Source organism: Heptranchias perlo, chromosome 14 (genome assembly GCF_035084215.1).
Source record: "Heptranchias perlo isolate sHepPer1 chromosome 14, sHepPer1.hap1, whole genome shotgun sequence".
In the NCBI taxonomy this organism is placed as follows: Eukaryota; Metazoa; Chordata; class Chondrichthyes; order Hexanchiformes; family Hexanchidae; genus Heptranchias; species Heptranchias perlo.
In genome coordinates, this window is record NC_090338.1 from 40,495,025 (window position 1) to 40,510,475 (window position 15,451).

Here is a 15,451-nt window from a genome sequence, read left to right on the forward strand (position 1 = left end):
CCTTTCCCTAAGTTTGATAACTGAATTTTCTCAGTCTCCAGATCCCCTTCAAAGAATGAGCAGGGAACATATTTTCATGACATTAACTTACTGTTTCATAACTCCAAAGTCACACAGGAGAATGTTTTATGCTTTTTGAAACTGGAGTTAATGTTTCCCTTTTTAACAGCTGCGAGTAGAAATGCTAATTATTTCAGTTTTCCACTAGATAAATTTGTTCAGTAAGATTTTATTAGCCTTATCAACAGAAACCTGGGTGATCAAGACTTGGCTGCAGGGCTTGCCTGCAATAATGTTCTTCATGTCTCTCAGGTGGCTTGACAGTCAAATAATGGCCAAGTTTATTAATTCAGCTTTGGGGAATGGGAAGCAGCAGGAAGTTCAGTAGAGCAGTGAATGTGTACAGCCTAATTCACAGACACAGCTATTTCTGAATTTTCTGTGGATATCAAATCAAAGAATGTACTCTTATAAAAATTATGTTTATTGGCTGCTTGTGTAGTTTGAATTGAAAATAATACTTAAATTAATTTCTTGGTTAGTTATGATCTTCATTTTATTTATAGCGATTTGCTCTATCATTCCATTACCTCCACCTTTGATGCCCTTGTCATCAGCAAAACCTTTACTCTGCCTACCCTGGTCATTCCCCCTGGTAGCATCTTCACTCCCTCAAGAGCACAGGGCACAGACTTGAGCATATTCGGCGCACAACCAATTTAGCTATCCATCACCAGAGCTGGCTGGGCCACATCAAGAGCTATGAGCCTCACTGTGCCAAAACTACCCAGTACTCTAGGATCACCCTGGAGAGCAAAGATAACCCCTGGCTCCTTTTCTCCACTACCAAATGTCTCCTTAAACCCCCATCCCCTGCTCCCTCCACCCTCCACCTTCCTCCCCAACAACAAGTGCAAAGAGCTCATGGAATTATTTGCTACTAAATTAAGACCATTCATTCAGATGCCTCTTTTGCTTTCCCCCTTCCACTTGCTGCCCTAGCACTTAATCCTTGTCTCACTCTAGTTTCTCTCCTGTCTCTTCATGCCCCCTCTGAGCTCATCTTGTCCATAAGACCCACCACCTGCTCGCTTAACACCAGTCCTTGTTAACCCCCTAACTTCTCTCCCTGGCCTCTTGCTAACTGACATTGTAAATAGTTCTCTTTCTTCAGGTACTGTCCTCCATCCTTTCAAAACCAGCATTATTACCCCCCCAAAAAATCCACCCTCAAACCCTGTGACCTTGCAAAGTACCGCCCCCATCTCTAACTTCCATTTCCTCTCAAGCCCTTAAGTGTGTTGTTGCCTCCCAAATCCATGCTCATCTTTCCCACAATTACTTGTTTGATTCTCTCCAATCAGATTGCTGCCCCTGCTGCACACCAAATTGGCCCTAACCAAGATCATAAATGACATCCTCTGTGATTGCGACCATAGTACATTATCCCTTCTCGTCCTTGTCAAGCTTTCCGCAGCTCAACCACACCATTCTCCTCCACTGGCTCTCCTCCACTGTCCAACTTCGTGGGACGACGCTAACTTGGTTGCACTCATCTATCCAATCATAGCCAGTGTATCTCCAGCAATGGCTTCTCTTCCTGCCCCCACACTCTTACCTCTGAAGTCCTCTAAGTGTGTATCACCCCTTTTGTGGGACGAGAAAACAGAAAAGGAAAAATCGAGTGCTTTCAGCTCATTTCCTGGTTTATCGCTAGATTTAATGTTCATCTTTGTGATCATCATCATTAAAAAGAAATGGAAAACAGCCCCAATGATTGCTTATTCACTCAAAGTTTAAAGACTTCTTTTTTCAACCATTGTATTCCTTTACAAAAAGATAACCATGTGTCTTTTCATTCAATAGTGTCAGTTCATTAAAAGTGCTTTTATCAGAATGCCACCTAAATACATGTTTTGTGCAACAAGTTTTTTGTTGATGTATGTTGACATTCGTTTTTGACTGCAACAGTAAACTATTGCATTTATTGTTGTAAAGGACCTCTTAATATAGTCAATTATTATGCATAAAGCCTTTATTATAGACTTAAGGCCACTTTTACAGCCAAGGGGACAATAATTTATCAATTATATCTCAAACATTATTGTCAGTATTTTTTTAGTATAGCTTTGTGCTCAAAACTTCCTTCAGATATTTTGGCCTAAGGGTATGATATGTAGATTGGCACAGATCGTGGGCTCCATTTTGAAATGGTGGCGGGTTGGGAGCGGGGGGGTGAAGGTGCGTGTGGCAAACCCGAATAAACAAACCTTACCGTTTCCGACGCGGTCACATCGTAATTGATGGTGATTAACGTGCTCTCCGGGTTTCGTGCCTGGCAGCCAGCCTGATTGACAGGCTGGCTGCCATCAGGAGCTGCAATGGGAGGGGGTAATGCGAAAAGGGAGAGAGAGCGAGGTGTCATCCGGCACTAGACTGGAAGATCGAGAGGGAGACAGTGGAAGATGGGGGGGGGGGGGGGGGGAAGAGTGAAAGATGGGGGGGGGGGGGGGGAAGAGTGAAAGATGGGGGGGGGGAAGAGTGAAAGATGGGGGGGGAAGAGTGAAAGATGGGGGGAGAGAGTGGAAGATCGAGGTGGGGGAGAGTGGAAGATCTGGGGGGTGGGGGAGAGTGGAAGATCGGGGGTGGATCTACACATTAAATTTTTGGGGGGAAATTTGGATAGGGCCTATTATTGGGCGGGGATAGCGCGATTCACTATTACCTAATTCCCAATGGCCCCTGCGCAGTCAGGATGAGACTTTCATGAAGCCTGAGGACTTACCTTCAAGCAGCGTTCCGAATCAGCATTGACACGAGGGTTCGATGCAATTCTCACTTTCCACCAACAGGGGGAACTCCAATCTCTTAAAGGCAGTCTCTTAAAAATCTCTTAAAGGTAGCTGGTACCTGTTATTTGCTGAAAATAACACGGAGTCTGAACGGAGATCAGACATCGCACATGCAAAACACAGATGGACCTCGTGTCCCTGAGGAGTTATGTTAAAACATTGAGTAAAGATTGCGCACTACTAAATCCCACATCCTTCAATCAGCATGCCAGACCTCACCAATCTGCTGATCTGAGTTTGTACCAGGCCTGCAAGAGTGCATGCACCAAGGTTCTCTGCTGATGCACTGGAGGCCTTGGTGAAAGAGGTGGACGGAAGGAGGGACATCCTATATCCACGGGGGGTGGGGGGGTGGGGCAAGAGACCTTCCAGACACATACCCAAAAGGCAGTGGTAGGCAGTGGGGGATGAAGTCAACGCCAGACACAAAGCATCATGAACGTGGATGCAGAAGTTCAATGCTTTGACATGAGTGGTCAAGCTGAGTGAGGTCAACTGTCAAGTGGCATCTCCTACCAACTACACCACTAGCCACATCCACTGGTCCACGCACTACAACCCCATCACATACCAACAAACTCTTTCCATCAGTACTCAACTCTTCCAATCAGATGCTTCCTCTCACTACACATTACCACTGTTGCAAGCCACCCACCCACAACTCACATGCCACACACACTGGCAGTTATTCAACCATGACAGGCACATCACCCAGACACAGGTCCCGATTTCTTGCAGGAGAAGGTGGCGCATATCAGGAGGCAGAAAGTGGCAGTGGCATTTAGCCCCTTGAGCCTGTTCCGCCATTCAATGAGATCATGGTTGATCTGTGACCTAACTCCATATACCCGCCTTAGCCCCATATCCCTTAATACCTTTGGTTCACAGAAATCTATCAATCTCAGATTTAGAATTCACAATTGAGCAAGCATCAACTGCCGTTTGCAGAAGAACGTTCCAAACTACTCCCACCCATTGTGTTTAGAAACATTTCCTAACTTCACTCCTGTACGTCCTGGCTCTAAATGTTAGGCTATGTCCCCTAGTCCTAGTATTCAAGTATAGGAGACCTCCAAAAACAGTTGCAAATATCTCCGTAGCCAGAAGCAATAATCCAGCCACTAACCTGTAAATCCTGCATGGTCCCTTTAAATAGCACTGGTAGGGGTCCTCCAGGCACTCTAAGAAACATTCAGATGGTCGGGGTTAAGACTGCGTTGAGTTGAGCGTTAAGTCCCAAAATGGTGACTATCACTTTAATTCAGCATTGCATACTGATTGTATTTATTTTCTCCTTACTTTGCATGCAGCCGGCGTTCGATACTTGCGCATGCGCTAACTCCTTTACCAAGATGGCATCCGGCGCACGCCGCGCTGGAAGCGTGCGTAGGCAAGATGCCATCTTGGATGTTGGAGACACGTGTAGCACCGAAACGATGGGCACTACACGGCCCAATTTAGTGCCCAGAATGTCACAGGCAGTAACACGCAAAACTGCACTGAACAGAACTTTGAAATCCAGAAATAACATTTTTTTTTCTATTTCTCATGCAATTTGTGGGTTTGAGTTGATGTCATTGCAATTAAACTTCCAAATTTTAATTTCTAAACCTTTCCCAACATGGTTTTCCTTTGAGAATGATGAATTTTTGTGTTACTGACTTTGATTACTGCCAGAAATAAGAAAATTGATAACAGAGAAAAAAATGTATCCAATATTATTTAAATTTTGATAAGAAATGTAATTAATATAATACATTACTACCCTGCAGATTCAATATGCTTTGAGTTATCAAATGTGATTAACCATTCTTGTGCTCATTCAAATGGAATGGTTAGTAATTTTGCCCTGAACTGAATTGTAACAATGCTTTCTGTTCTTCCTCAGTCTGTTGTTAGCAGATGTATTTGTAAAAGCAATAAGATCAATAAGCAGCACAGCTCATTGGACTCTACAAAAGCTGCTGCAGTTTCCTACAAGGAAAATGTAAAACATGGATAGAGAACGTGTTTTGTCAATCCAAGAAGAAATAAAGGTTTTATTGGTAGCAAGTGCTCTTATTTAAACCTATTCTCATTGAACCCTAAGGTTTGTGAAGGGACCAAACAGTAATAGGATTAAAAATGGAGTGACTACAATAATGTCAATATCTACAGCATACTCAGCTCCAGTCTCTCATTTCAGTCAATAAAGTGCATTCTAAAACATACGTATTATTAGGATTATTGGATTATATTACTAATTAAACAAAAGTCACAGTAAAAGGGGAGGTAGTTGAGATATTGGATGGGGTGAAAATTGATGAAGAGGAGGTACTAAAAAGGCTGGTTATACTTAAGATAGATAAGTCACCCAGTCCAGATGGGATGCATCCTAGGTTGCTGAGGGAAGTAAGAGTGGAAATTGCAGAGATGCTGGCCATAACCTTCCAACCCTCCTCAGATATGGGGGTGGTGCCAGAGGACTGGAGAATTGTAAATGTTACACACTTGTTCAAAAAAGGGTGTAAGAATGAACAGGTCAGTCTGTTTAACCTCGGTGGTGGGGAAGCTTTTAGAAACGATAATTCAGGACAAAATTAATAGTCACTTGGACAAGGGTGAATTAATAGAGGAAAGCCAGCGTGGATTTGTTAAAGGCAAATCGTGTTTAACAAACTTGATCGAGTTTTTTGATGAGGTAACAGAGAGGGTTGATGAGGGCATTGCGGTTGATGTGTATATGGACTTCCAAAAGGCGTTTGATAAAGTGCCACATAATAGGCTTGTCAGCAAAATTGAAGCCCATAGAATAAAAGGGGCAATGACAGCATAGATACGAAATTGGCTAAGTGATAGGAAGCAGAGAGTAGTGGTGAACGTTTTTTTTCGCACTGGAGGAAGGTATACAGTGGTGTTTCCCAGGGGTCAGTATTAGGACCACTGCTTTTTATGATATATATTAATGACTTGGACTTGGGGGTAGAGGGCACAATTTCAAAATTTGCATATGACACAAAACTTGGAAGTGTAGTAAACAGTGAGGAGGATAGTAATAGACTTCAAGAGGACATAGACAGGCTGGTGGAATGGGAACATAGGAACAGGAGTAGGCCATTTAGCCCCTCGTGCCTGCTCCGCCATTTGATAAGATCATGGATGATCTGTGATCTAACTCCATATACCCTTTGGCCCATATCCCTTAATACCTTTGATTGCCAAAAAGCTATCTATCTCAGATTTAAATTTAGCAATTGAGCTAGTATCAATTGCCGTTTGCGGAAGAGAGTTCCAAACTTCTACCACACTTTGTGTGTAGAAATGTTTTCTAATCTCGCTCCTGAAAGGTCTGGCTCTAATTTTTAGACTGTGCCACCTACTCCTAGAATCCCCAACCAGCGGAAATAGTTTCTCTCTATCCACCCTATCCATTCCCCTTAATATCTTGTAAACTTCGATCAGATCACCCCTTAACCTTCGAAACTCCAGAGAATACAACCCCAATTTGTGTAATCTCTCCTCTTAACTTAACCCTTGAAGTCCGGGTATCATTCCAGTAAACCTACGCTGCACTCCCTCCAAAGCCAATATGTCTTTCCGAAGGTGCGGTGCCCAGAACTGCTCACAGTACTCCAGGTGCGGTCCAACCAGGGTTTTGTATAGCATTAAATTTCATCTGTCATGTGGGCGGACACATGACAGATGAAATTTAATGCAGAGAAGTGCGAAGTGATACATTTTGGCAGGAAGAATGAGGAGAGGCAATATAAACTAAATGGTACAATTCTAAAGGGGATGCAGGAACAAAGAGACCTGGGGGTATATGTGCACAAATCTTTGAAGGTGGCAGGACAGGTTGAGAAAGCAGTTAAAAAAGCATACGGGATCCTAGGCTTTAGGCATAGAGTACCAAAGCAAGGAAGTTTTGTTGAACCTTTATAAAACACTGGTTCGGCCACAGCTGGAGTATTGTGTCCAGTTCTGGGCACCGCACTTTAGGAAGGATGTGAAGGCCCTGGAGAGGGTGCAGAAAAGATTTACTAGAATGGTTCCAGGGTTGAGGGATTTCAGTTATGTGCATACACTGGAGAAGCTGGGGTTGTTCTCCTTAGAGCAGAGAAGGTTGAGAGGAGATTTGATAGAAGTGTTCAAAATCCGATGGGTTTAGATAAAGTAAATAAAGAGAAACTGTTCCCATTTGCAGAAGGATCGAGAACCAAAGGACACAGATTTAAGGTGATTAGCAAAAGAACCAAAGGCAACATGAGGAAAATCTTTTTTCCGCAGCAAGTAGTTATGATCTGGAATGCACTGCCTGAAAGGGTAGTGGATGCAGATTCAATCATGGCTTTCAAAAAGGAATTGGATAAATATTTGAAGAGAAAAAATTTGCATGGCTTTGGGGTAAGAGTGGGGTAATGGGACTAACTGGATTTCTCTTACAAAGAGCTGGCACAGGCTCGATGGGCCAAATGGCCTCCATCTGTGCTGTAACGATTCTATGATTTTTTTTATTCGTTCATGGGATGTGGGTGTCGCTGGCAAGGCCGGCATTTATTGCCCATCCCTAATTCTATGATATGTCTGTGGATGTATTAATATTACATAACCTGATTTACCTTCACTTGAAAAGAGTTAATTTAATACTTGATTAATTAATTTTTGCAAATTGTTTATTTTTGTTTTCACTTCAACTAGTTAGGAATGGTTGCATCTGCAGAGAACTGGCCAACGAATTGATTAAATGCAGTACTGATCTAATACTTGGGCAATAGCAGATATTGTAATGTATGGTGCTACAGCTACCACACAACTGAGTTACTCTTTATTGTTTCTAACATAAGTGATTTGGAGCATAAAAAGAAATATTGATTTTGAATATATGTTTTATTATATTAGTTTGATGTTTACTTAACAAATTAGCTCAGATTGAAAATGATTCAAGTGTTTATGAATATCAATACTGAATTGTCAAAAATGATTAAAGCTGAAATGAAAAATAAGACCGCAGTGCCGCACTAAGGGTTAATTTAATTCCTTATTGAGACTAATTTCAAGAGGCCATTTAAGAAGTTATAATAATTTAATCTCTAAGGTGCCAGTACCCTTAAGACTTTGCTATTTATTGATCTTCATCACTGATACTTGATCAAAAATTTTGAGGACAAGGAGAAGTTGTAAAATTCCACATGCATCAAGATTTAACTTACATCGTGAAACTGTTTAGGCTCTTTTTAAAAGCAAGTGGACGCTTAATTTAAGAGCATTGTTAAACTACAGGTACTGGTCTGAGACCGATACCTGCATAGTGTGATGTGGAGCTGGCAGAACGGAATTACATTGTAAGTTCCATTCTCATCTGCCTACCAACAAAGGAGATCTATGCACACACAGAGCTCCACTCTCTGACTGGTTACATTTTAATGTTATGAGAGCACGGGAAGGAGCATGAGCCCTTTTATATCATTAAAAGTCAGTTTAAAAAGTTCCCAGGGCACCAAATGGACCTCCTGGCAACTTTTTAAAGTGTGAAGTTATACTGTCTCACACCTCTTGGCTTCATTGCGGTCCACAGCCAGGCCACTGACTCACCTCTGATTTATACTATTGTTTTTCTATCAGTTTGCTTTGAAATGGGGATGGGCAATTAATACTGGCCTTGCCAGCGACGCCCACATCCTATGAACGAATAAAAGAAAAGCACTCTTGATGTGAAATTAGTAGTTTAATTACATCAGTAACCTGTGACTGGATTCAAGAGATGTTTCTTTATTCAAAATAAGCTCAGTTAGATTTTTTTGTGCTGAGTCAGTTAACATGCTTATTATTTTCTATCATTTGCTTTAAATGATTAGAAATGAGAGTAAATAATCCTAACAGACTCTTGAAATATATTGTCTTGTAAAGAATAATTATATTTTGATGTGTAATCCCTGATATATTTGTTCAATGTGTGTTGCTACAGAATAAGATAATGATAGGCTTAATAAACAGAATTGTTTTTATATTGGTCAGTATTGTTTTCTAGCTGATATTCTTTAATGCATGTTTGCCAATTATGATGCTTTGTTGCACAGATTTTTTCTAATTAGTTTATGCATGCTTCTATTATTTTTATTGACTTATTAAACTTTCTTCCCCTTCCTGCTAAGCTGCTTTTTGTCATAACTGTGTAATATTCTCTCCCTTTCTATTTCTCTGAACTGTTTCTCTCTGTTTTTTCTGTGTCACCTCTTCCTTTAGAACAAACAGGTATTCTCTCTTTTCTGCTTCAGTTTGTCACAGTCTCTGTCTGTACGGATAACCATTCAGAATCTCCTGTATTATTAGATTTTTAGTTTTCCCCATTGCAATTAGTATTTATCACACAAAGGGCCGTGTTCCCTCTCATTGGAAGCTTGATGACAAGCAACAAACTGTTGAATCCTTTGGTCACTGGTTCAGTAGCCGCAGAGGTGATGAGTTTTGTCTGTTCTTGGCTGGACCACTAGATGGCAAACAGTGTGCAACAGTGAAGTGTCTCACCTCAACCTAATCACTTTCTGCTGCCTGCTCTCTGATCTGTCAACTGAGCTTGGAAGGTCGTTAGCACAGACTGCAGAGAAGTCCAGGGTTCTCTTGTCCAGTCTCCTAGCTGATCAAGGAAATGTGACGCTGGAAACACCAAGAAAATAAAACCAGTGAAGCACACTGCCCACTTAATTTTCAGTGCATCATTCTATTTCATTATTGTTTTACACACACTGAAATACAAATATAAAGAGCAACTCCTGACTATTATACTGTAAAATCAGAATATCTTGTGGCGAGGGAGTAAAAAATACAAAAGTTAAAATGAATGATAGTAATTGTTACATTCCTCACATATCTGTGGCTTTACTATACTATTATAAATGATATTTTCATGTAAATTCAGAGTTAATTAAGTTTACATGTGTTTCTAGGATTGTTCAGTGACTTAATGTAAATATGCTTCTAATGTGTTGCGATTGTATTTTTGTTTATTTGCAAATTGAAATGTCTATCATTTGATTTTTTTTTTCTCTGCTAAAATGTAGATACAAAGCTCACTGCAGCACCAGAGATGACATTGAAATTTGCAGCAGTTAACTATAAAATGACGCAAGTTATTTTGAACTGACAAAGGCTTATTAAAAGAGGTGATCTCTTGTCTTTGAAATATGCAGATAGGAATAAGATTACAACTCATACATCAACAAATATGCCAGGTTTTACTGCCACAAAATAATTTATTTTAATTTAAAACAATGATTTTAATCTGAATGTTCTCATATTATAGTAGTCAACTATAAATGTACATATTTCATTTGATTAGCTCACTTGAAAGGTGTGGTTCACGTGAAGAGCCTGGGATGATTGAAAACTGATACTGAACTGTAATCATTTGTATTATGGGCAGCCACAACACAATCATTTTACATAATTAAATGTCATATTTATTTAGTATTGTTGAGCAAGTGCTGATGGTCAGAAGAGAGGATTCAGTTGTTACACCAGAAGGGAGAGTACAGTCTTATATAGGAGGGAGGTTGCAGTTGTTACATCAACAGAGAGGGTGCAATCCTTATATCAGGAGGGAGGGTGTGGTGCTTACACTTGGAGGGAGGATATAGTAGTTACACCCGCAAAGAGAGTTTGGCCTTTACACCAGTAGAAAGTATGTTGTATTTACAGAAGCAGAGAGACCAGTACTTACATCACCAGAGAAAGCTTGATACTTACTGCAACAAAGAGAATCAGCAGATAAGATTCAGTAGTTACACCAAAAGTTAAAAGGCTCAATTGTTACACCAGCAAAGACGATGTGGTGCCTTCATCAGTAAAGAGAATGTAGTTTTACGCTACTGGCCTGGGTTCAGTACTTACAACAGAAGAGAGGTTAGTAGTACAAAAAAAACTGCAAATGCTGAAAATCTAGATTAAAAACAGAAAACTTTGGCAATATACAGTAGGTCAGTCAGTATGAAAGGGAAAAAACTTTATGATGTCTTAGCTTTGTCACCTTCATCAGAAGCAGAGGGGTCAGTATTTACACCATCAGATACTGAGCAGGCTTCCTGATGTTTAATTCTCATGACCAATTCACAATTTCTAATAATAATTGTTTAATAAGATCATTAAATATTTTTGTAGCAAAATCATATTTGGCAGAAATATTGATGGCTGAAATAAATTTTAGTGCAGAAGTTCTATATAATTAGCTTCTATGTAATTAGAAGAATATTGCCTTCCATTGTTTTGTAAGTTCTTATAACCAGATTTAAAATTTAAAATTAGTAAACAAAGCGAAAGTACTTATTTTTAAATTATCTGACAATATAAAATATTTTCTATTATTGTGCTTTTACTGACCGTAGGAATCAAATGATGCCATGATCATTGGATCACTAATTTCAGGAACTGAAGCTATTTGTTAAAATCTATTCAGCAATTTTTGACTTCATGTCACATGTATCGGGTGATCAGAAGCATGAATGGAAACTGTTAAAGGCACTGTGTCCTTTCTTGCTGATCTACAAATCTCATATCCATTGTAAACAGCTAGGATGGCAAAGTTTTTATCTGGCGACATTAATGGCTAATGAGATGAAAATTCAAAAACTCTGCCAGTAGGGAAGGAGCCAAATGCACTATTTTTGATGTAAGGAATCTTACAACACCAGGTTATAGCTTGTGATTTTAAAATAAAATTGTTGGACTATAACCTGGTGTTGTAAGATTCCTTACATTTGTCCACCCCAGTCCATCACCGGCATCTCCACATCTATATTTGATGACATGGAAACTTTCAAGCAAAACTAATGCTCACAATAAATCAATACTTACACATATGACATAGCTTCTGTTAACCAACTGCAGTTTTTACTGTCATCAATATGGACATAAGTCTCTTTTCTAGTCTAAAAGCTGCTGAATATCTTTTCTTCATGCTAATACCATCTAATAGCATATCAAGATTTGTTATAGAACAAAAATTGTTGTAATATTTTACCTCAGACCCATGCTGTGCACAATTGATCATAATAACAAGAACATAGATAGTGATAACTGAACATGAAGGGAAAATGCTGAGGTACTGCTGCATGCTTCTCAGCCAGGCACTGGAAGCTATTTTCTAATCCCAGTATATCTTTCAATGTAAGTGGGAGGTGATAAGGACAGAAGATGCTATCAGTGTTTCATTTATAATAAAGACTATCTTTTACCATGGAATAAGGTGTTGGAAGTGATATTTTTATGATGCAATCTGTTTGTAGATCAAGGTGTAGGATAATTTCAGTTTTCATACAGTACAATATGAAATTGAAGTTCTGCATCAGAGCTTATGCTTGAGGGCACGCATGATTACACTTACAATGTAAAATTAATAGCATAAGTTTTCCTGTTAATAGTAATTCTACAGAATGTGGAGAATTTATAGAGACATCAAAGATAAGATTCGGTATTAATTTTTCAAATATCAATTTTCAGTATTACTTATCTCCGAGAAGAGTATGACTTGCAAATACTCCATGTGATAACCAACCTGACGTGTTTCCCCATAAATATATATATTATATAATAATATATATAATATGTGCGTGTGTATGTGTCTTCAGACAATATCAATATAAATACGTTTATATATGTTTAAACTCCAGAAAATACAAGTATTGAATCTCAATAATGTCTGGTTTTACAGTATATATATATATATTCAAAACATGCAAATGAACTTTATATTTTATATCTATAGCCAACCAATCCTTCTGCCCTACGAACTACCTAAAGGTCATTTTATATTGTTGTTTCATAATACCATCTAAGTCTCAAGTTATCCAATCTGTGATAATAAATTAAATTTTCTCATCATTTAATCTGCTCATTGATTTTGTCCATATCCCTTTATACGCGCAAGAATTTGACTATATTTTTGTTGAAACTATATTAATGCTTTCTTTTGAGCTTACTGTATATGCAACTGCCACTCCCACATTGTGCTCAGTGGGGTTTCCTGTTTTCAACATGTTGGATGTTTACTACACTGAAAATCCACTCAATTTTCTCATTAATTTTGCATGCAACCCTTCTCTTCTCTTCAGCTACTGTTGAGGCTATTGAGGCCATTGAGGGTGTTGAAACTCATGAAGGTAATATGGGGCATTTGCTCACTGTATTTGTTGTGATAGACTTTAGTGATGTTATTTTATTTCACATACATTCTTCAGGTTATATAACAGCCATGGGCGTACATAGGCTTCTTAATGTGGGAGAACCAGGTTAACAAATGTGAAGGAACTGAGTTCATGAATTTGCAACTTGCCAATGCATTTTTAGTTTAACTCCTCTCCTGTTGAAAAAGTAGGATAGTGGAATGTTTTCACTTTGCCATATTTACGCCTATGAAAGTAGAAAGTGAGTAACTTACACTGCAGCTTTAACAAACTCCATCATTTTTGTGTCTTGATCCTTTCCATTATTTAGCTGCAGTTGCAGTTTGTTCTTGTTGACTTCTAAATTTAAAAGCATAGCGCTGCGAAATACAGCTCATCAATTTGTGCAGGTAGTCAAGTGTTCTTCTCTAAATATATGCTTGCAATACTCAAGAGCAAAAACAACAACTGTTGACTAAGTGGTTGTCTGGTGACTGGTGATGTTTATTGTACAGAGGAACAGTAGTGCTCCTCAAACCCTTGCAGGTTGCAAGAGTTTGTTTGCTTTTGATTTTAATTTCCTTTTGAAGGTCTTGTAATTTCTCCATGTCTTATGACATTAACCTTTGACTGTCCCCATGGAGATTTTCTTCTTTATTTTACAGTGATCCTAAATAGTAATTTTTAAAAAAATCACCTGTTCTTAGACAAAACATTCTCGGGGCAGACAAAGTGTTCTGTCATGTTTCATATGTAGGACTTTATTCTACATCTAATCGCTAACTAAAACATTACTAAGTTACAGAAGTATGTAGCAGTGACCTCTCTGCTACAATAGATATTTGTGCATTTGTGCCAGCTCTTTATGTTACCGCTTTTCTGTGGATAACAGTAACACACTGTGATGTTTTTATAACTCGTTAACATCAATGCATAAGAAATATCACAGATAGGTAGAAATAATGTCTATGTAAGTAAAAATCTTCAGCTGATAATATTTAGTAAAGAAAATCCATTGTTAATATTTGCTTATGAAGCAACTATGTAGTAAATCACTGAATCAACTGGTACAAATTAAAATGATTGTAACTGAGTTGCAAAACAAAATATAAGATAAAATGCAATTAAATGGTAAATTCTTTATAGATTTAAAAGTTGAATTTCCACAGGGTTCTCCTGAACGTCCACTGCAACATCAGCAGAAGATCTGTGAAAACCCAAGAGATACGGCATTACCACGGCGATCAGGAGAACCTCTCCAGAAATTCAACCCCAAATTTTCTTCAGTTCAAAAACTAAATATTGATCAGACAAGATTTTTAGTTTTTAACGTATATGTGGTTGAAATATTACTATCAAGAGGTTAATTGTTTTTTTTCTTTTTCTGTCTACTTCTTAATCTACTCAAAACAATAATCCAATTCTAGCCATCCGAGGATTTACACCTCAGCATAAAATCAGTAGTTTTGAAGAAGCAAAAGGCCTGGACCGTATCAATGAGCGGATGCCTCCTCGAAGAGATGCAGTATCCAATTCTGGCAGTGTTAATTCAACTGGGAAAATGAATGTGTCCGAGTCTAACGGGACAGATGACAACAGCAACATCCAGTGACCTGCTTTTAAGACTTCGACAGTTCTGCAGTTGTACTGTGTCAACTGTTTGGTGTTCCAGCCTCTGATATCCAAGACAGTGTACTGCTCACTCAGAAGCAAAGAGTATGAATAAATTTAGAAAAGAAAACACAAACCCCATAACTTCCACACAGAAAATTAGTGTTAGAAAGCTGGAAACCTTAGCCATCTTGTTTAGAGGGACTGCCATCAGTGCTTATAGACAAGGTGAGACTCAATGCAGGTTATGTATTAAAGTGTGGTCTGAGGCTGTTCAGTTGTTTACTTGTTTTCCCTAATGAAAGCAAGGGTAGACATTTACAAAGGTCTCTTGTAAACTTGGGTAAATTGTTTCACATTGATACATCCAATGGTGCATTTGAGAAGTAGCACCAAACATTTCAAAACTGTTAAAAGTAAAAATGTTTCATGCATAAATATAGTTATATGATTAATATAACTTAATTTAAAATAAAAGTTTTGCTACTAGTATTGAAATTCTGGAATTATATAAGTCTTAGAAAAACAAATTTGAAGTTGCAAAATATTTCAAATGCCAAATACCAGATGATTCTGTTTTGTATAAAATCCCCCTGCCCGATTTTCTTCTGCGTATTTGGATGCTATCAGGTCTGTTTGATGGTAACCTACTATCCGATCATGTTGCTTGTAACTGGAATCTAAATTACTAGTATTTATCTTTTTGTTGCTAAGTTCTGACATAAAATAACTAGGTTTTGCTTGTCACTTGCCTGTAATCAAAAGTTACAAATGGCACAGTATTTTTTGTAAAGTAATTAACGTGCACCACTATAGTGCCAGAGTTAGGATTTGTACAGCATCTATAGAATGCAT

At 38.6% G+C, this 15,451-nt stretch overlaps 1 protein-coding gene across 1 annotated transcript in view; it reads left to right on the forward strand.

The window, feature by feature from the left end:
* Positions 1-14,954, forward strand: part of LOC137332124 (protein phosphatase 3 catalytic subunit alpha-like) — a 463,527-nt gene extending 448,573 nt beyond the window's left edge. Inside the window, exons 14-15 of the mRNA XM_067995834.1 lie at positions 12,935-12,982; positions 14,413-14,954. Of these exons, the coding sequence (XP_067851935.1) occupies positions 12,935-12,982; positions 14,413-14,597 (233 nt within the window). The 3' untranslated portion in view covers positions 14,598-14,954. The remainder of the gene's footprint in view (positions 1-12,934; positions 12,983-14,412) is intronic.
* Positions 14,955-15,451: the final 497 nt, after the last annotated feature.